The sequence below is a fragment of the Falco biarmicus genome, chromosome 6 (genome assembly GCF_023638135.1).
Source record: "Falco biarmicus isolate bFalBia1 chromosome 6, bFalBia1.pri, whole genome shotgun sequence".
Lineage (NCBI taxonomy): Eukaryota > Metazoa > Chordata > Aves > Falconiformes > Falconidae > Falco > Falco biarmicus.
Genome location: NC_079293.1, coordinates 24,570,469 through 24,593,350, shown reverse-complemented (window position 1 = coordinate 24,593,350; position 22,882 = coordinate 24,570,469). Strand labels below are relative to the sequence as shown.

The 22,882-nt window shown below is 37.8% G+C and overlaps 1 protein-coding gene across 2 annotated transcripts in view; it reads left to right on the top strand.

Annotated features, from left to right (window-relative positions):
- PXDN (peroxidasin) overlaps positions 1-22,882 on the top strand; it is a 90,333-nt gene that overhangs the window by 14,096 nt on the left and 53,355 nt on the right. For both annotated transcript variants that reach the window (XM_056343895.1, XM_056343894.1), the window contains exons 2-3: positions 16,972-17,043; positions 18,085-18,156. In XM_056343895.1, coding sequence (XP_056199870.1) covers positions 16,972-17,043; positions 18,085-18,156 — 144 coding nt within the window. The remainder of the gene's footprint in view (positions 1-16,971; positions 17,044-18,084; positions 18,157-22,882) is intronic.

The window sequence follows — 22,882 nt, the reverse complement described above, 5'->3', positions numbered from 1 at the left end:
CCCTTGAGAATCCACGTTAGCTATGATGTGTTACTGGGAGGCATGTGGGGTTGCTTTCCACATGGCCCAAATGGTATTTATATGGCCTGAGTGATAGCTAGCTTGTAACTGATAGGGGGTAATGAAAACAAGGATGTAAGTTGGAACATGTTCAAAGTGGAAAAAATCAGATTGAATTATAACTTTAAAATTGGCATTAAACTGTGAAGACTGAAGGAGCACAGAATTGTCTTATACTCAGAAATTAATTTTTTGGCCTTAGTAACAACATGTAAGTGTGTAAAAATGCTTCCTGTCAAACTGTTTCATGCTTTTTTCTGATACTTTTAGTACTTCGTTAATATGAAGAAATAGTTACGTAGATATAAAAAAGTGTTTTTTAATTAATTAGACATCATAATGAACATCAGCCTCTGGCTTTGCGGTTGGTGCCATTTTGAGGGGGTTTGGCTTCTATGACAATGGGACATTCTTTGATTACAGCCTGTTAGGGAGGGATGGGGTTCATCTGTCTAGAGGAGGCAAGGGCATCTTTGGCAGCAGGCTGGCCAGCTTGGTGAGGTGGGCTTTTAGCTGAAGGACTTGAGGGGAAGGGGGTCCAACGTGGCAATGCTCACGCCATCACATCCAACTGGGGAATAAGCCAGGCCAACCAGAGCAGTGATGTATGTTCCTTAGCTGCCTCCCACGATGTGTACCAGAAGGCCAGGCACCTCAAGGGTGTGTGTGGCTGTGGCGGATCCTCAAGCACCCCTCCTGGGAAATCTGCATGCTCAATTGCCTGTCTGAAATGCCTGTCTGCCAACGCACGCAGCATGGGGAATAAACAGGGAGAATTAGAGTGGTCACAGGGACATGATCTCATTGCAGTTATAGACACATGGTGGGATAGCTCATGACTGGAATGCTGTTGTGGATGGCTATGTACTTTTTAGGAAAGGCAGGCCAGCAAGGAGAGATGGTGGAGTTGCTCTTTATGTGAGGGAGCAACTGGAATGTATGGAGCTCTACCTAGGAGTGGATGCAGAATGAGACAAGAGCTTATGAGTAAAGATTAAGGGACAGGCCAATGTGGGTGACATCATTGTGGATATTTACTACAGGCCACCTGATGAGGAAAAGGAAGTTGATGAGGCCTTCTACAGACAATTGGAGATAGGCTTACAATCATAAGCCCTGGTTATCATGGGGGAGTTCAAGTACCTTGATACCAGCTGGAAAGGCAGCACAGTTGGGCATATACAGTCCAGGAGGTTCCTGCAGAGTAGTGATAACATTTTAACACAGGTGGGGGAGGAGCCAACAAGCAAAGGAGGCTGCTGGACCTTGTACTCACAAACAAAGAAGGAGAAGGACTGGTTGGGGATGTGACGCTTTGGGGCAGCCTTGACTGCAGTGGTCATGAGATGGTGGAGTTCAGGATGCTGTGTGGAGGAAGCAGGGCAGCAAGCAGGATTGCAACCCTGGACTTCTTTGGTGTCTTCAAGGACCTGCTTGGAGGAATCCTATGGGTTAGGGCTCTAGAAGTTAAGGGGATGTAAACGAGCTGGCTAATATTCAAGCAACACTTCCTCTAAGCTCTATATCAGTATATTCTTATGAGTAAGAAATCAAGCAAAGGGGGCGGGAGGCCTGCATAGATGATCAAGGAGCTTCTGACAAAACTCAGAAGGAGGAAGTTCATGGGATGTGGGAAAAGGGACAGGCCACTTGGGAGCAATATAGGAACACTGTCCGAGCATGCAGGGATGTGAGGAGGAAGGGTAAGGTCCATTTGGAATTAAATCTGGTGAGAGATTTCAAGGACATCAAGAAGGGCTTCTTTCAAGTACCTCAGTAGCAAAAAGAAGATAAGGGAAGATGCACCTGCTGCTGAGTTAGATGAGTGCCCTGGTGACAAAGGACAGAGAGAAGGCAGAGTTACTGAATGTCTTCTTTGCTTCAGTCTTTACTGTCAAGGCTGGCCCTCAGTATCCCAGACCCTGGAGGCAAGAGAGGAAGTCTGGAGAAAGGAAGACTTTCCCTTGCTTCAGGAGGATTGGGTTAGAGGTCATTTAAGCAAACCTGACACCCACAAATCCATGGGCCCTGATGGGCCGCACCCCTGAGTGCTGAGGGAGCTGGCAGATGTTATTGGTGAGCGACTGTGTATCATCTTTGAAAGGTCACGGTGGACAGGAGAGGTGCCTGAGGGCTGGAGGAAAGGCAATGTCACTGCAGTCTTCAATAAGGTCAGGAAGGAGGACCCAGGAAACTACAGGCCAGTCAGCCTCACCTCCATCCCTGGAAAGGTGATGGAACAGCTCATCCTGGAGATGATGTCCGAGTGTGTGGTGGAAAAGAAGGTTATTGGGAGTAGTCAATATATCATGCCTGAACAATCTAATAGCCTTCTCTGATGGAATGACTGGCTGGGTAGATGACGGGAGAGCAGTGGATGTTATCTACCTTGACCCCAGCAAGGTTGTTGACACTTGTCTCCCATAACGTCTTCACAGGTAAGCTCAGGCAGTGTGGGTGAGATGGGTGGACAGTGAGGTGGACTGAGAACCGGCTGAGTGGCAGAGCTCAGGGGGTTGTGATCGGTGATGCAGAGTCTGGCTGGAGGCCTGTGGCTCACAGTGTTCCCTAAGGGTCAGTACTGGGTCCAGTCCTGTTCAGCTTGTTCACCAGTGCCCTGGATGAAGGGACGGAGTGTCCCCTCAGCACGTTTGCTGGTGACACAGCACTGGGAGGAGTGGCTGAGACCCCAGCAGGCTGCGCTGCCATTCAGCGAGACCTGGGCAGGCTGGGGAGCTGGGCGCAGAGGGACCTCATGGAGTTCAGCAAAGGCAAGTGGTGGAGGGTCCTGCCCCTGGGCAGGAATAACCACCCGCACCAGTACAGGCTGGGGCTGGCCTGCTGGGAGGCAGCTCTGCGGGGAAGGGCCTGGGAGCTCTGGTGGGCAGCAAGGTGCCCATGGGCCAGCAGTGTGCCCTGGTGGCCAAGGCCAGTGGGACCCTGGGGTGCATCAGGAGGATCATGGCCAGCAGGTGGAGGGAGGTGATCCTGCCCCTCTGCTCTGCCCTGGTGAGGCCGCATCTGGGGTGCTGTGTCCAGTGCTGGGCTCCCCAGTTCTAGAGAGACTGGGAACTGCTGAAGGGGGCTCAGCGGAGGGCTACAAATATGATGAGGGGACTGGAGCATCTTCCTTGTGAGGGAAGGCTGAGAGAGCTGGGCCTGTTTAGCCTGGAGGAGAGGGGATCTTACCAATGCCTACAAATACTTTAAGGGCAGGTGTCGAGAGGATGGGGCCGGGCTCTTTTCAGTGGTGCCCAGTGACAGGACACGGGGCAATGGGTGCAAACTGCAACACAAAGTTCCATCTGGATATGAGGAAAAATGTCTTTCCTTTTAGGATGTAAGAGCACTGGCACAGGCTGCCCAGAGAGGTTGTGGAATCTCAAGAAAACTGCCTGGACATGATTCTGTACAACCTGGTCTAGGAGAACCTGCTTTACAAGGGAGTTGGACTAGATGATCTCCAGAGGTCCCTTCTAACCCTGACCATTCTGTGTTTCTGTAACTGTTGATTTAATGCTTCCAATATTAGAACTACTAGGAAGAGGGTGCATGACATAAAGCAAAATAGATGTGATCTCTTGAGGCCACTGGGATTTAAAATAACTAACAAGCATGGGCAAGACTGCTAACACTTATTTAGAAATTTCAGACATATCTATAATTTGCAGCAATCCAGTTTTCCAAGTTTTTTTTCATTCTGGCCAATCCAGATTTAATATAGGTAGAGAAAGAAGAAAAATAAATGTGTAGGGAAAGAAGTTGTAGGCATATTATTTAGTTCAGTTCTACTTTTGGAATGTGAAATAAAAATGATTATTTGTTGATTAATTCCGGTTATGGAAGACTATAAAATAGTATAAAGCATAATATTTATCAATTTTTTATATAATCTTTTGATGTGTTCTGTAAGGTAACTCATTCCCTAATGAGTAGGAAGCAGGAGTTGGAAATGAGTAATGGCTCTGAATTGCTTTATTTGGTTTTTTGTGTATAATTTTGATATCTGTTAGTATGCACATAGCAAGAAGAAAAAGGCAGGAGTAATATCTGTTCCCAGAGATTCCCTTCCCTGAAAGTCATTCAGTTGGGTACCTTAAGGTTGAATGTCTTCTAGCAGCTGCTTCCATTGCTTTTCATAGGCAGAAAGCAGCTTCTCTTCTCCAAGAGACAGGAACACACAGATGCCTGTTCGAACACTGTCTGCACTGATGAGGAATGAGGAGATAAGTATCAGAGGAGTCCTAACACAACCCTGTCACTCCCAGTTCTTCTGAGTTTTCTTTGCCAGGAGCAGGAGGAGCTGGAGGCAGAGCAAGAAAATAGCTGATTTATCTGCTCTGGCAGCCTGTTAACCTCAGGAAACAGAAAATACGATTCCAAGAGCTGCAGCTTTTTCAGTGAGGTGACCTGGGATTTTCCATGAAGTGGAAGGAAGAGCTGTGGCTTTGTCTGAAACCAGGAAGCTGGTCTGTAGCCAAGTGATAGAGTACCCAAATTTTTGTTTTTACTCTTTATGCAAGCCAATAATGCTTTTCATATTAATAGTAAAATGTCCTTGGAATTCTATAAGAACAGGTATCCAGATAAATTCTGACGACACCTCTGAGTTTGTCTGAATCTAATAGAGCAATCACTGTATTGGAAATAACTGGAAAGTACATAACAGTTGGAAATATACTCTGATAAAATCCACCTAGTAGAGAGGGAAGACAGGCTATAGATTTACAATGAATAAAGGCTTTTGAGTCAATTTTAGATGTTATTTTCAGATGCAGCAATTCCTTCAATTTTCCACATCCTTTGGCTTGATGTTGATCTTGTACTGCAAGACTTTTTGAATTGAAGGAGACAAAATGGGCATTCTTTAATAAGGTCATCAGCATTGTAGATGCTGAATGCTATTTATTGGTCTAATAAATATAATGCAAGCTCACATGCACTGCATCAGTGAGGCTGCCTGCCCTGAGGAATGAAAAGCCCCACCCGCCCGAAGTGCACTGACAGGGAAATCACACTTCCATACTAGGATTTGCCTGCACAGTTTGTTACCTCTTTCCCAGCCCTCATTCATATCTGTGTTTTCAGCTGTAGGATCTTTTGTTGCCGAGAGCTCATTGCCCTCAGCTCACTGCTGATACCTTCTTCTGTATCAATGTGTATTTTCTTTTATGAGTATGCATGTTCATTTGCTTGCGTTGCACCTGCATCCATTTTCCTGGATGGATGGATAAAGAAAGACTTATCTGCCATAGAACAAAATCAGGAAAAATTACAAAGAATTGTGAATATATTGTCCTTCCCACCCATATTTGGAGTTTTAGGATTTATTTTTAAACCTTTAAGAACTGTTGCTGCAAAGAAAAAAATGTGTATGAACTTCAGTGCTTAACTCCTCTGGATCCGTTTTAAGAAAAAATGGTCAGTGCCACTCCTCAGCTACAGCTGTTTACTTCTAGTGATTAAAAACTGAAGATAAACATGCTCAAGCTGGAAGTAGGATGAGATTATCCAATTTTTAACAGTGAGTATTTTTAACTACTAGAATGACTAGCAAGTCATTAGGTTTTTCTTGATCCATAGTGTTTTTGAACAGTTTTATATTTTTGTCAAAGGAGTGGCTCAGCTCTGACAGCACTAATTGCCTTAAGACAGGAACTTTTGTACTGTTGTGTGACTTGTCCTGTGTGGGAGGTCAGGGGATGATCAAGTTTCCTTCTGGCTTTCAGTCCTTTCCTCTAAGAATATCAGTATTTCATGGATATAGAGTTTAGACTTAAACATTCCTGTGAGACAGAAAAGTGCAGAAACATTATTGGTGTTGCAGAATGGGGTGTCAGGGAGATTAATTTATAACTATAGAATAAAGCAGTATTTCTGTGGAGTTTTTCCACAGTAATTCACACAACTGTTAACTACAAAACCAAATGAAATTGTTACTGCATTTGTTTCAGTGGTTCATGGTATGCCATAAACTAGTCAGCTTCCATTTTTGGTGTCTTCTTTAGCCTACTATAGAGGAGAAACTTATATTTTGATTGAAAAATACAGTTGAAAAAATAAATATTGAGAAGAAAACTGAGAAGAGATTGTGTCTCCAACATCTCACTACTCCTCTAAAAATATTTTGATTTATCAGTAGCTTTTTACAAGACAGACTGTGCCAACCATTAGTTCACTCTTTCCTTGACCCAAGACCTTAAACATCATGTATTTGTCTGAACACAGCACTTAGGCACAGCTATCATGCCCTATTTTATTGGGCATGGTATAAATGCAGGACAAGAAAGCAGCCCTTTCCCAAGTGTATTTCTGCCAAAAATAATCAGTAATGATTATCGGTACATGGCTGTACTGTCAACAACCTTTTCATTGTTCAGGTTTAGAAAAAAATCTCTCTTGGAGAAATAGACAGATTTTTGCGTTTTCTTCTTGTTTCTTCAGACTGCAGAAATAGCGTTATGCCTCTTAGAACCATACCCATACTGTTAAAAGGAGGGGTTTTTGTTTGTGTGTTTTGGTTTGGTAAGATATAATTGTTTCTAATTCTCATTCTAAAGTAAAATTTTAAATTTCAAAATACATTATTTCTGCAGTGGATGTATTTTGGAGGACTCTGAAGGTGGATGAGACAGAGCCATGATCATGCCATGGTAAAATTTCCATGTGTAATTCTTGACAATTAAACCTGCATGCCTAAAACTTTGAACCAGTAAATCCCACTCGAGTCCTGTTAATGGTACTGCATAGCTGGTTGGAAAAATTGGCAACAAGGGCAGCAGGGGGATCTACAGACTTAGTAAGACAATACTGTATTGCTTTTCATTGAGTTCACATTTAAATGTTTTCCTTTCAACTCTAATGAGAAAATAATTGTTATTTAAAACAAATCCTTAGCTTTTGGAGAAGGATATATCATAAGCTCTCCATTCACCAAAGCTGTGTCTGATAAATGTATTTTTAAAGACTTATAAAACTGCATTCTCTGCCAACAAATCTTAAATGTTTGTGCAAATTGGGTATTATTTTAATTAGATAATTGATACATCAATCAGAATTCATTCTTTATGTTTTTTTAAGCATGGTTTTATGATGAAGGTGAGTATTGCCAAATATTCTGACTCCTGTTCTACAAATTTCAGTATTTTTAGTGATCCTACTGTTTTTGTCACTAAAATTATGGAAAACTAAATATTATTGACTATGACACCCACACACCATGTAAGAATTATGTTTTCGTTTCCCATCTAAAAATGCAGCTGATTTATTTTATATGCTGAGTGCTGCTGATAATAAAAATCTCTGTGTAAACTGAAGAAAATCACATATTCTATCAGTAATTAGACTGGGGAAGAATTAATCCAGAAAATGAATTGCCAAGAAAAAGGAGAATGATGTAATTTTGTTCGTAAAAGAATTGCTAGAGCTAAATCTTAAAACCAGTCAAAAAAAATAATCTTGGTTCCTCTGGTATTCTAGAAAATGTTACAGTGTTAGCAGTGAGGTTTACTACAAGTAGTGCTATAGCTGAAAGTGAGGTTTGGTTTTATTTTTTTAAAGTGGTGGCCTTCTCTTTGTTTGTTCAACAAAGTGACACATTTTTTTACAGGGCAGTAGTTAAAGCAGCATTAAAGTGCCATTGACATCATCCAGTTACTGCACTGACTTGATTATATAACCTCTTTTGTGCAATTTTCATGCTCTGCTCTGTTTGAATGTTTTTACTATGCTGATGGCTGTTTTTCATTTCCTGCTGGGATGACCTTGAATAAAAAAAAAAAAAAAAAAAAAAAAAAAAAAAAAAAAAAGTAAGACTAAAGTAGACATAAGCAATGTAGTCTTGCTGGCATTTGCAGATCTTTTGTTCTGTGTTGAGAAACATAGTAGTTTGGCATTTATGGTATAGGTTATTTCTGCTGGGTAGAAATTAATCTTCAACTGTTAGAAAAAAATATTTTTCTCTTATTTTGTTCTTTTCAATTTGCCAATGACAACGTGATCCAGTTAAGACATTTCCTACCTTATTAAAACATCTGAAGAGAGCTAAACAAATGATAAATGCAATGGTCATTCTTTAACTTAATTTATTAATTTAACCTATTAAATCTAATAGATCTAAAAATCTAACGTTTATCTATTAAGTTATTCCCTCCTTCTTTCTACAGCAAAAGGAGATGAACTAGTTTGCATTTTTTTCCAGACTCAGTATATATAATGCAGCTGGAGAAACTGTCATTTTTCTGTTTTGTCAGTTGCTGCCAATCAACACTTCATAACTAGCCTTACAGATGAGTAAGATGAGTAAGAGTGCATTCTTTCACACACACATCTTCTTCAGACTTCTTATCTCTATCAGAAAGTTGTAACAATGAGAAATATATCCTTTTAAAGTAGTTTGCATTATTCCTGCTAGTTCTTGCCAAACCAAAGCAACTGCCTCCTTTTAATTTGTCAGATTAAGGTAATAAAGATTATATGACCATACAGATCAGAGTCACATACAGAGGAAGAGGTTTAGCTTTAAATAGTTTTCACTGGACCTTTTGAAAGTGTCTACCTTTGAGGCAGGGAGTTGGGCATGGGGTTTGTTCTTTCATGATCCACACTTAGCATTTGAGTACCTTTCAATTTTTAAGATACGTAAGACAGTAGTATCCTTTCAGATATTTCCATTTTGGTGCTGTGATGATTTTTCTTATGTGAGGAAATATCTCTGTATTAAAAAGTTCATTTATGTCCTAAATCAGTGCTGAAGTACTGGTTAGCCCTTGAAACAGGTCATGAGATACTTATCTTCACTGCTAATAAAAATCAAGATTTGATTTAATTGGTAAATGCTTCAGTACTTTTCTTTTTTAGTGAAAATTAATAATAAAAGTCATTAATGTGTCAACATCATGTTTCAAATGTCAGTGTATTTATTATACAACTATGTTGATTTCATTCATATTGCCTCTTTCTTGTCCAAAGCTAAAAGATAAGTAAATATTTTCAATTTAAAGTATGAAATTGGATACTTTCAATATGATAGGCTAATACAAATGCAGATCTTCTAAATTTGAGTTTAAATGCATTGTTCTAGTTCGCCAATGGTAGATCTGATGCTTTGGCTTTATTTTATTTTGATGGATACTGGTTTTTGAGAAAACTGGAAGCCCTACTTTTTTGGCATTCTTATTGTTTGTTGGTTTCATTTATTCTGATTTGCATGTAGGGTTTCTTAGCATCAACATATGAATGTGATTTATAATCTATTATATTGGAGAGCTGTACGCTTAAAAATAGTCTGCCAGAGCAAGTTTAGTAAATCGAAGTGTAACATGGTGTTTAGTTTGTTCTGTTGATGGCATCTAACATTATTAAGCAAAGTAACACAATATTTTCATTTTGGACAAGAAAAAGTTATGACAAATGGAAATTATCAAGGGATCTTCTGAAGTTCAGAAATATAGGTGCTGTGGAACAGTAGTTCTACCCGAAAATTACTAAGGAAGACATAATCTCATGTCACAGAATTATTTGGGGTTAGTACAAGCAATGAATACTTGATTAGACCACCTATTATCCTCCTTAACCTCAACAGTGAAACCAGTAACAAATAGATGTATTATTTAAACTTTATTCCTTAATCTGAGAGGGAAATAGGATTGATAGCCTATTTTTGCATTGATCTTTATCAAAATCAGGAGGGATATAAACAGAAAATGAAATTGCACATTGTGCCAAAGATTTTCCATTTGTATGTAGAGTTTTTCTCTCAAGCATTTTTAAATAATAGAGCAAAAGTGTCTAAAGCAAACTAAGTCATCTCCCTTACTTTAAGATTTTGCACATATTATTTGGGAGATATGTTGGTGATTCTAGCTGTTAAACTTGGAAACCATTTCCTCATGTTACATTTCGTAAATCTTATACCCTAGCAAAAGAGCTTTCAGATTTATTTTGCTTTCATTTCCATCTTGCAGCTAGGAAGATGTATAACCAGAATTCTGAATATTTTCAGCTGTCTTTGCTCTTACAAAATATTTTATTTAAAGTTAAATGTCCTGAAAGATTTTGCATTTGGATTTAAGTGTACTGGAACTAATTCATAGAGGACTGTGTATAATAAACTTGCACAACCTTTAGAAACGGCAAGAATATTTGTTGCGGTACAAGATTTGAAATCTCTGTAATTGCAGCATTTCTGTCAGATGTGTGTGACATGCAGAGTATTTTGCTAATGCCCTGATGCTTTGCATATATACGTTATTTCACAAGATAAATGTTTTTAATTAAATCATCACATTATACAGTGTTTCAATATCCATGTTAGAACTGGGTAATTGTATGAGAGAGACGTGGCTATGAATGAAGCAGTAGTTACCATGTTATTTTTTATTTTCCCCTTTTTAAAATTAAGATCTTAATATTAAGTTTTTGTGTCATCATAGTTTCTTCTGACACAAATCACAATTGAAAAAATGGAAAGCCATTTCCTATATACCCAGCCTGTAGCAATGAAGGGATCTCAGGGAAATCCTCCAAGCCCTAATAGCTGGTAGGGTACCCAGTCTGCAGGCAGAGATGGGAAGGACATGGCTGGTGTGGAGCAAGCTGAGAAGCCCGGGTGTCCTCCTTCCTGCTGCTGCTCCAGCAATTCCTCATAAAGAATCTGCCCATAGGCCTTTTGTATTAGGTGCTGATCAGCTGGTGCTTATTACTTGGCATCAGATAGATTGTTATCAGTGAGGTGATGACTGGGGATGACTTTGTTTTGATGTTGAGTATCTACAACTTGATCTGCAGGCTGCTGCCCATTGTGGTGCAGGACAGGGGGTACATGCCATTGTCTTGGCAGCCCTATTTTAAATCAGTTCATGATTTTTCTTAGTTTGATGAAGCAACAGAATCTTTGAAAGTCAAACATATGCAAAAAGGAATCTGAATTAAGATTATTAAACACCAAGTTTAATCTTTTATAAAAGTAATGAAATGTAAAGCTTTAACTGTCCCGTGTGTTGTTTTGCAATAATTAGAAAAGCAAAAAAATAAAGGAAAAATGCACTTAATGTATTTTTTTACAAAAAAAATTACAGTTTTAATTTCAGTGCATGGTTTGCTCTGAGTAAAACCAGCCTCTTCTCTAAAAGGGATTCCTGTATTTCAAACAGTGATATGAAACAGCTTTTCTTGTAAGATGCTTGATGTATAAGGTCAGTACATTTGAAAGCTTTATTGCTTGCTGTGTCCTTTGTGATTTTCGTATTCCAAATATTTATTAATGCCTTTTAGTATTTATTACTTATTTTCTAAACTATTATTTTGTTAACTTGCAATGAATTTATATGCCCAAACGTTGCCTTGCCCCATCAGGATGTGTTAACAGAAAACTTTCGTTACTGTGCACTGTTAGTGCAAACTTTAAATAGGGCATTCTGGAGTGCCAGGGCCACAGGAGCATTGGATTGTATGGTTCAGTAGCAGCTGTGTAATGTTTTTTAATTATATGATTAGAAGTTTTCACTGTGATTAATTAGATGAAAGTATTCTTAAAAGTTAATTTTAAATCCTAAATTGGAAATAGTTTACTGTTGTTAGGAATGGGCAGTCTAAGCTGGGGAGACAAATGGAGACAGCTCAAATAAAGAATTTATTAGGAAGAATTTATTTTCAGACAAAGTGTCTGCAGCACAGGTCTTGATCACTTTGTCACAGAAAAGAAAACATACAGATACTGCATTTATTTATATGCAATACATCTAGGTTGTACAGGTTTTCATAAAACCTCATTCACCTAACAACACATAAGAAGCCTGGTAAGCAACTGTGTGTGTGCACCCCATTTGCTGCATGCTTCCTGACCCACGGCTGTTGGGCTGTTCGTGGTGCTGTGGGACCCAGACCATTCCCAGGCACTGGAATGCAACTCTCAGAGGTGTCCAGTTGCTGAATTGTCAGCGTGCTCCCTGGCACATTCTTGGCCTACGCAGCCTTACCCTCCATGAATTAGCATAGAGCAGATGATGCGGGGCCAGGAAAACAATCCTGAGAGTATTCAGTTTACTAGGCACCGTTGACATGTTGTTTTGTTTGTGGCATTCAGGGAAGATGTAATGCTTCAAAGGGAAGCATTCTAGGGAAGCTTCTAGGGAAGTCTATGTGGCTGAAGTGTGTTTTTACAATTTAAATCGTTAGTTGTGGAGGGTTGCAAGAAGGACAAAAATGGTAACTATTGGTATTTAGGATATTTTTGTGAGTTGACAGAAGGACAAGTTTTCAGGTTTTACACAGGAAGGAAAGTGCATTTTTGTTGTAATGACTTTTTTTTATGTGTGTATATACATGTGGCTATGTTTGAGGAGCAGAGCTAAGAGTTAATGCTGTTAGCAAAGTGTTTTAGGAGATAAGGCAGACTTTGAAGAAAGATGCTTAGGTACAGGACCACAAGCTAAGAGAATTCAGTAAAAGAAAGCAGCAGTAGCATACACTTCCCTAAAAGTATTGTTATGTTGTCTAAGTATAATTTTAAAGGAGTAAATATTTTCACTGTGAAACACACAGTGAAGGAGGCAATCCCAATTAGGAGTTGGGTATGAAGTTTTTGTTTGAAAAGCTAAATGTGTGACATTTAGGTTTGGATTATTATGCAAAAGTTATTATAGTACCTTAAAATCACGTCATCATCATAGGTGTTTGCATAATTTTTTTTAGTTGTTTCATTTGTTATTTAGAGATTAGGAAGGGGAAAAATGACAGTCAGCATCTGGCGTGGACTCCCTGTCTGCTGTTTTAACGCTTTGGTGCACTGGCTGGTCACTGAAGTCAGGCTTACTAAGCCCTGAAGCACAGCATACAGCCAGGGTGCAGTCAGTTTGTAGGAGCAAAAGGAGGGACAATGCAAAAGGTGGAAGAGAAATGAATGGGCAGGGAACAGGCTTTTGTGACTAAAAAGTCATGTGGCAGAATGGTTGGGCAGGAACTAGTCTGGAAAAAAAAAAACCACAAAACTCATCATGCTGATTAACCACACATTATTTCAGCAACACAAAATGTCTTTGAAGAGCTGAACCATAATGGCCTGCTTGAGCTCCCCTTACTCATTTTTCGGTCTAACACAGTCCTCATTCCTGCCATTCACTCTCCAAGGGGATGCTTCCCTGTGCTCTGGTTGCTGTTATGCTTTTGCTCTAAGCTCTTCTGTCTGCTGAAATGTGGTTGGTTCTCATAAGATGGACATGGGATCTGTACCATGGGAGGATGACATTTCAAGCCTGAAATAGTGCTCCTGTCTAGTGTGGAATATGTTTTTCTACAGTGGTATGGTAGTGGTAACTGAGTTTTTTTCAATTTTTTTTCATCACCTACTGAAACAGATTTCAATTGGCTTTGAAAGAACTGGTGGCTGGCTGATTCTCCCCTGTGCCATTGCTGTGGAGTTAATTATTTCCACATCTCAGGGGTTTATAACTTCACGCTTGTTTTTAATACTAAACATGTTCTAGAATAGTTGCAGTCACTCCAAATTTGCTAACATCTGCAAACTTTGTAAGCTTATTTTCCTCCTACCAGGTTGTCTCAAAATATTTAATACCTTATGGCAGACCTCTGCTGGGTTCTACTTGATAGAGTGTTTCAGTTCAATAACAAGTCTTTGCTTAGGCTCTTGTTTTCCCAACCAGTTGAACACCTGGTTTATAGATATTTCATGTAAACCATATTTCTCTGGTTTGTTTATGTGAATGGCCTGTATCAAAACCCTTAAACTAATGTATGCAATATATAGTTTATTTCCTTTGGCTGCTTGGCTTATGATCCTGTTATATAAGGAAATTAAGACAGTTTGAATTTCTTCTTGAAAATTTTATAGTGGCTATGACTTAACTTCTATCTTCTGTGTACAAGAAATACCTTGTGAAGTGTAATTATCTTAATTTAGAGAATGAAAGAGGTTATGTGTTCTTTATTTTGAACAGCATTTGTGATCTGCCTCACTTCGTTTTGGGGAATTTTGTGTGGGAAAATTAATGAAAAAGCTTTGAGTTGACACTTAGAAGTGTTACTTCCTTTGGAGAAAGAGCTCCCCTTGGAAGGAATGTGCCAAAATCATAATTCTACATTTTAGTAAGATTAACATTGTTTTTTCTCCAATTTTAATATAGCCGGAGTACTAGTTTTAAACAAAATATGTGATTAGTTTTTATAGAAATGGCTTGTTTTCATCTTGGCTTTCTAGGAAACATTTTACTTACAGATACCAAATGTACTGGGCTCTAGGGAAAATTTGGGTGCTGTGTTTTGTTACAGCTTTTTTAGTACCTATATGGAGAATGACAGTGAAAGGGTAGGGTTTCAAATATGATGTGTTATTTAGTTTTAACAGCTTCATATGAGAAGGGCAATAGTGTCAAGAGTTGGGGTAAAATATCACTTTATGCAGTGATGGTAAAATAATATGAATTATTTTGATTGGCGTTGCTGATCCCTAGTTATCCTTGTGAGTTACTGCAGAATGGATTTGACACATCAGAAAGGTGCTCATTTTGATGCTGACTCAGAGGACTGGCTCCATTGCATTCATGAAAGTTACATACTTGTTTGCTTCACTGCAGGGAATAGGCTTGCTTTTCATATAGACAAATATATATAGTTTACATATAAAAAGACATTCCAGGTTTGGTCTATTCCTACTTTGCGTAAATATTTATTTTTAATTGTGGAACTTTAAAAAAAAAATCAATTTGAAAAGTCTCTTGTTGTTCAGGAGCTAACTATTTCTAGTTGTAATAGTATTTTGAGGAATTTGAAAAATACCCACTTTTCAATATTCCATTCATGAATATTGGCTTTTTGCACTTTTGATTATTTTAATCAAAATTAAAATGCTGCTTTGAAACACAATAAAATTTCAGATAATTTAGAAAAAGGTCTCAATAATCATGCCCAATGATGGGATCATCTCTATATTCTCTCAGTGAAGGCTATGAGATGCAATGTTTTTTTAGAAAATCTCAGCACTTGAGATTCAGTGACTCATAGGCAGCACGTCTTTCTCGTCAGGGATGTGTGTGTTTTGTGTGAGTGATAAAAAAGTTTTGCTGTAATGAAGAAGATGCTTTTGTAATGAACAAATTCAAGCCGTGACAATTTCTGCTTCTTGCTCTGGAAATCCTCAGTTCAGCGGGCAGTTGAGTAAGGGGGCTGTCCTGCATGTCTACAGGCAGTTTAACTATGCATCTAAATAAGGGATAGCAGTTTGCATCCCTCATTTATTCCAGTCACTGATCAAATATTTTGGTGGCGTGTAATGCAAACAGAACCACATGTCTAATCCTTTCCTTACAATGAACCGTCCGTCCGTATCCTAAACCACTTATGTAGAAAAAGTCCTTCTGAGGCCATTATTCCAGGGCTGAATAAGCCCTGATGGGCTGATTGATGAGGAATGATGCTTAAGCATGCTCTGTGCAAAAGACTTAAGGCAACTCTACCCCCCAAGACTTTACAGCCTCAGCCAGTGGAGTTACATGGGATTAGTATGCAGCTGGCTTTTTCTTGGCTTTTCTAGATTTCATTTGACTAAATAAATTCTAGAGACACTTCTTGATAACATACTACCTGTTAAAATACAGTGCATATTTGTGTTTTAATGAGGACAGGTTTTGGTATAAAGATTGACATTATGACAAGTTTATGCCCTACCTTTTGAAAGCAACCAATAACTGTGTGTTCTAGGAAAGACAATGCAATAACTGTGGTCTTTCAGATTTTACTCGCTTTCTGTTTGTTTCCCTTCTGGCTTGTCGGGGATTATACAGTCCTGGTGTCCTTGGTGCCTTGGTGTGCTGCTAGGGAGGGAACAGGGCAGGTGTGCTGTCCTCCTTCCTTTCTCCTGGTCTTGATCTTTCCTCACAGTCCCTGTCCCACCTGTATGATCGCCCAGGAAATCTGTTCAGATTGCTAATCAGGCAGAAAAGTGTTTTCTGGTGGGTTTTGTGTTGTGGGGTTGTTTTCGTTTTGGGTGGTTGTTGTTGTTTTATTTTATGTGTTTATTGCTGGTCCCGACGACTTGGTTTAATCAGTTTCTGAGCCGCTGGGAATACAACAGCCAGTGCAAACAAGCAGCAAGACTATGAGACTCGTACCCAGTGGAGGACAGGAGGTGGGCAGGGGTGAAAGAGCTGCTGCTGCCTCTCTGCAGGAGAGAGGTGTGAGACTGGCACAGCCCTGGCATTTCCCCACACCCCTGCACGGCTGCCATCTTGCTTTCTATCCCTGCTCACTCTACAGCACCTCGCCCGAGAAACTGGTTTCCTTCTGATTTAAGAAGTTCTCATTAAGGTATAGATTTAACAGGAAACTGAAGATGGTAAAAACATAGTAAAAACTAAGAGAAAGTAAAATTAAATAAGAAAATAGACAGCTTTATGCAGCTGGATTTACAGATTTTAAAAGCAGGACAATAGAAGGCACTTAAACCTCCTTACCCAAAACAACAACAAAAAAAAAAGTCTTAAAAGTTTTGAAAGCTATTTCTCTTTTCCTGAGTGTTTTTTTCTGATCCAAATTTTTCAATATCTGTTTACTTACTGTATTATTTACAAGTAGCTTTTAAAAAACATAGACGATTCAATTCAGTGAAACATCCCATTGCAAGTTGCTTCACTGTGGAAGAGAACATCCTTCATGACCACAGGTTTGACTTGGATAGAGCCTTCAGCACTGACTGCTGAGGCTGGGTTTGGTCAGTCCTCTGCTTAGACTTGTCAAACAGTGTTTGGATTTGTTTTGCCTTCTGCTGCTGTCAAAAACTATGGTTTATGGATGGAGGCTGGTCACAGTGGTCACAAAAGACTTGTGCTTAGTTCAGTTTGCCATGTGAAAAAATACATAGGTTTTTTATAATGTGATTCTTCTTCCTTTATTCTACAGAGACCTAAGATTTAATAGGATTAAAGAAATCCAGCCTGGAGAGTTTAGACGGCTTAAAAACCTGAACACACTGTAAGTTATTTTTCAGCCCTAAGGCCCTTTCCCCTTTTGATTTAATGTGTTTAATTTGATAATGTGCCAAATTTGCTCACTTATCACAGGTAAGTAATCTCAAAAATTTCATCTGTAGTATTTACACAGGTGAGGGAAGTGGATTTTAGGCTCAAAGTGTTTTAAAACAAAATCAGATATATGTATATTAAAAAAAGGGAAATTTATTTCCATCCTAATGTTTTATTAACATACTTTAATTTGAGGTATGAAAAATACAGATATTCACTGTATAATTTTTTCCAAATTGTGCTAAGTGACTTTAGTGGAATATTACATGATAAGTCATGGAGTTAAACCAAAGCTATTCAAAGGCTCAGAGTTGCAAATGTGGTGCAGTTACAAAATATTTGACAAACTCTAGTGTTTTGAAATTTCCTATTCTAATGTGCTCACTAAGACTGTGAGAAGTTGGAAGTTTTTGTTCCTAATGAGCTGCTTTTTATGGAGGTCTTTGCTAGTGATATCAGTGAGCTTTCAATCACTTACCTATTTATCCTGGAAACACATAACACGTGTATTGAGAAATATTGTACTGTGTGTTCACACCAGAATACAGTTGTGTTGCAGTATGGTGTAAAGGGCCCAGTACACCAGAATATTGCTAAGATCCATCTAGGAAAAGTCACTTTAATGTACCTGCTAATGACAAATATTTGTTACTATTGATTTTATCAATTTCAAACTGATGTGTAGATTTGAGACCAAAATTTTTTCCCTTCATCCTCATTTCAGATACCTACAAAACCCCTACATTTTTTCAGTTTGTAGATATTTTTTTACTTTTTAAATTTCTTTCTATTTTTTTCAGAATCTTCTGCAAGGTAGTGACTTTGAGCATCTGTAAGCACATAACTTTTCTTCTAACAGTTACTGTTAGGGGAAAAATATATATATTTTTTTAAGTTTTCCTTTTAATGCTACATTACACCTGCTGTTACACGTTTCCCCCCCTACTATTCCTGTATGTTAAAATAAATGGCTATTTATTTCTTTATATAGGCTTCTAAACAACAATCAAATCAAAAGAATACCTAGTGGGGCATTTGAAGACCTTGAAAATCTGAAATATCTGTAAGTTAAATGAATCTCACTTTTTGCATCAATGTCTAACTGAACTACTTCAGTGGGAAAGTGTCTTAGTCTGAGGTTGTGTTTTAATCTGATCCACTATATCAGGAGATAAACTGCTTTGAAAAATCTGTGAAATTCATTTATGGGGTGGGGACAACTGTGAATCTCTTATTCTATATGAAGGTGCACTGAGATTTGCTAATATTAGCCTGATATCTGTAGGCAGTAGTTTTTAAAGAACTTACTAGTTGCTGTTTATTACATGCATCTTAAAACATAATTTATAAAGGGATGTGTTGAAAGGTTTAGGAAGTCACCTCTTTAACGGTTCACTGAAACAATCATACAGGTACTTTTAAAGTTTATGTTTTGAAAAGTGGCTTAAAAAGCAGCTAGTCCAGGATTTGTGTCTGCAGAAGCTTGTAACTTATATAACTTTTCTCTTACAAATTTATACTACATTCAGTGAACAATTTAGGAATAGTTAAACAGCTTAAATCAAACATAAAATAGAAAAGTACCTATATGATTTGCCATAAGTTCTATGTCTTCAGGCACCCTCTATTTTTTAAGACTAACTCCTCCCAATTTTAGCAAACTTAACAAGTGATTAATTACCTGAATAAGCAAAAGGCATAAAAAATGTTATTTTTATCTGTATAAAAGACTGAAGCTGAAAAGTAGGTTGTCATGGATTCACATTTGTAGTCTCTGGAGTCCACCTTATCTACTGTCATGTAGAAAAGTTTCACTCTGTTGTCTTGGAGTATTGATCGTTGCCTGAATGCTGTATAGCAAATAATGGTCACTTTGAGATTCCATTGTTTGCGCACAATTCAGAAGCTTAGCTTCATCTGGTTTTCAAGAATACAGCCTGAATAGCTGTAAGGAGGTGGGAGAAGGGAGGAAAATAAAAATCACGTAAATTTGTGCAGACATGTTCCCTGGTTTTCCAGGCTGTGTTTGATTACATTTCCTGGTCTCATTTTTATGTGTATTGTTTTTCAGTAATAAAATTGTTTAGATACAATAGGAGGAAAAAGAATATTGAACAGACTGTCCCCAAATAGTTATTAGTGTCCACGATGATTGTATTTGTACAATAGGGGTTTGTATGGTGGATCTGGTAGTGGAGTATGTAAGGTCTACTAATTCAGGATGGCTAAGCTTCTTTCCATGGTCAACAGCTGTGCAGAAATACTACTTTGTTCTTAGTTCTTTATTTCCATGTTTGCCTTTGCTTAGCTATTGTAAACCTGAGATAAAACCCAACTATGCACTCTGCTCAGCTCAATAAAAGAGTGAAAAGAGGTAACTGAACTATGATTTGTTTTCATATACATGTAATAATGTTTAGATCTGTATTGGTAAGAAAATTGGAATATAAAATTCAATGTGGTAGAAAACAGACAATTTTTTTCCCAGTAGGATCAAATGAAGTATAAATTAGGGGGGAGAGATTGTACAGAACTTAGAAATATTGTTCAGAATTTAATATTATAAAACCAAACAATCTGGAATATTTGAGGTTTCGTATGGCCTGATCCTATGGATATTTGCAAACCTAACTTGTATTGTTGTTTTTCATTAAATGAGATCATTGGTCCATGGTGTTACTTCTGTTCATATGAGAACTCAAGTACTGTCTGAAAATGTATAACTCGCTGAGTAATTTTAGAAAACCTGTCATTTCTCAGTGGCTTTGATTTAGCAAAACATAAGTGTATATAAAGTGTGTAACCATTAGTAAATATGTATGTATAACTTACAAAAATACTTGTAACTATATAGTTATATATCAAATATGTAAGTATAAAACATAATACATTATAGTTTTAAAAAAATAAAAACCAGTGTCTGAGAGATGTATGTTAAGGCCCATTCCTGTACCTCTGCTGATCAGTTTTTGTGTTTTTGGACAAAATATTTTTCCAGCAAGTATTAAACCCTAGAATTTTCAAATGCTTCTTTGTAGTATTTATTTGTAAAGTTGAGCATAGAGTTTTATGAGGCACACATGTTTTCAGAGTTGTCTGTCTGAAGAATAGATTTTGACAGAATGATAGCTTCTAAATTTCTGTGCATTGAAATTACTCATCATTGTAAAAGTTGATCTTTACATTATAACAAGAAAATTATGCACGTATGATTTTTGTAGCTTATTTTTTAGGAATCTTTGTAATCTTGTTCCATATGCAATTGAAATTTTGACAGTTCTGTAAACAGTTTTGTGTGCTCTTGCTATGTTGTTTCTGGTAATGATTTGTCTTTGAATTCATATACTAAAAGTTGGAAAGAAAGAAATGTAATTATTGTTCTGCTATGAAACCAAGAGGATACCTCCCCCCCACCCCCCAACCTTTCTCCTTTTCTGTCTGTCTGTCTTTGTTTCATATACCTTGGTGTTGGCAATATGGTCCCTTATTAAGGGTCAAAAAGGCATTAGTAGCTTGGACCCCATCCGTAATATATATATTTTTTTCTCTGCGTTTCAGTCATTCTGTATAATTTTTTAGATCATCTTCTGTTCCCCCTTCTACAAAGGATACTGTAAACACTCCTGTCTAAAATAAGCTTTAGAAGTTGATATGAGCAAGACAATTGGTAACATTTGTAATCTGTGCTCCTGATGCAAGATTTATATGTATATGTGTACATGACGTACATGGTACACTGAATATATTTAATTGACTTCCTGTGAGTTATTCAGTTTACTGACTACAGGTGGTAGTACAGAAAGAAAAGCTTCCCACCCTTATAATATAGATGCAGGCAGATTTGTGGACGCTTGGTAGGATAATCCTTCCTGATCCTGAAAGCCAACAGTTTAGTCTCCAAGAGAGAAGATAATTGGGAATTGAAGGTAGACATGTACTACTGTTTTAACATGTAGGATACTAGAGTATTTGGAATCAGCAATGGGAAAAATGAGGTTAAGTTAAAAAGAAAGTATTTTATATTTTTCCTTATCTCCTCCCTAAATTTAGATTAGCAATTTAAAAAAACCGAACAACATTCCAGGGAAGGTGCTTGGTATTTACAGAACAGTAAACTGAAAGCTAGTGTGAAGTAAGTGAAGGAAATAAAAATGGAGAATGAGAAGAACTTTGGCAACCGCATTAATGCATGTTCACTTAGAAACAGAGAGGTGAGGAACCAGACATAACAACATTGCAATAAACTTGATAAATGGAAAATAACACTGTATGAAGTATATCAGTTCTGGAAATACTAAAGGAGAACATGTAAGGTTTGTTTTGCCTTTGGTGAATGAAGTAATAGTGGTAGATGATATGTTACAGGCTTGCCAAAGTGCTGAGTTTCTGACCTCACCCTTCCAGAAATGGGATTAGGTCATGTTTCTTCCTGTGCCTTTTGCCACTGTTGCTGTCATGGTCATGTTGCTTTGTCCTTTGAACACCTCCAGTGATTCTGAATCTCATTTCTTTGCAATTCATGTTGCTAATTCCACCATCTCCTTTATGTTTCTATATAGATCTTTTCCTATACTTATTTACTTCTCAGGTTTAACTCTACAATGCCTGATATTGCTATTACTTTTTACCTTTTTCCCCCCTCTAGTTCCAAATAAATATGCCTGGATCTTACTTTCCTTAAATCATATGACTTTTAATACAGTCCATAAAAAAAAAAAGGCAAAAAACCCCCACAAAAATTATCGTCATAAGGGGATCTGACAAATGTCTTAATTAGAACTACTTTTTTTCTAATTTCCTGATAACTGGTTAAGTATTTGTTTGTTCATTTCCCAAGTATATGACCAGTACCTCTGGCCTTTATCAGCCTTGCCTGCTTTTCGGAAAAATGCTATTTCTTTAAAGGCTTCTGAAAACAGTTAGTAGTAATTGGCAAAAGATAATTAAATGTCTTAATAGAATATATCCCTTTGTCATCTTAAGCCAATGTTTGTTCATTCTTTGTAAAATTTACTGGCTCAGTTCTGTAAGAAAGCTTTTAGGTAAATAAATTATGTTACTTTTTCCCTAATTATACCCTAAATCTGTTTTCTGCTAATGTAGCTGGGATAAATTTTGAGAATGTTTTTGTTAATCAGTGCGGTGTTTGTTTTACTTGTTAGGCACAGTAGCATTTTAGAAAGACATAAATATTTTTTGCAAGTGCTACTTATTTGTATTTTGTATTCTGTCATCTCTCTCTTCATTAGGTAAATATTTATGTATCTTTCTTTCTGTTAATATCCTGAGGGAAACAGCTACACAATTAAATGTAAGTCTGGTTAGCACATCTGTCATGGGAAACATGTTTTTGTAGATTTGGAGTTTCTCAGCAGTGGGCAGACATGATGGACTGAGGTCAGTTGAATGTCCTGCAGCTAAGGGTTTTCTGATCAGAATGGAAAAAGTTGTAGTTTAAAACTGAATCCCAAATAAAGTCTCTCTACAGTGGCTTGGTAAGAGCTCCAACAGGGGACACGAAAGACTGCTCCCTTCCCTGCGATATGGTGGTAAAAGTCTGCAAAACTACAGTCGCTATCCTACTCTTCCTCTCACTCACCTTTGTTTTTCATTCTGCCTTATTTTGTCTGCCAAAAGTAGATAAAAGTTACATGAGTGATTATGGTAAAATGTTTTGGTTTTTTCCAAATTGGATTAATTCAGATTTCTTGAATAGAATTCTTCAAATGCCCACAAGAGACGCTTAACTGAGGTTGGTTATTAAAACCATTTTAGCCCACTCTGGTTGG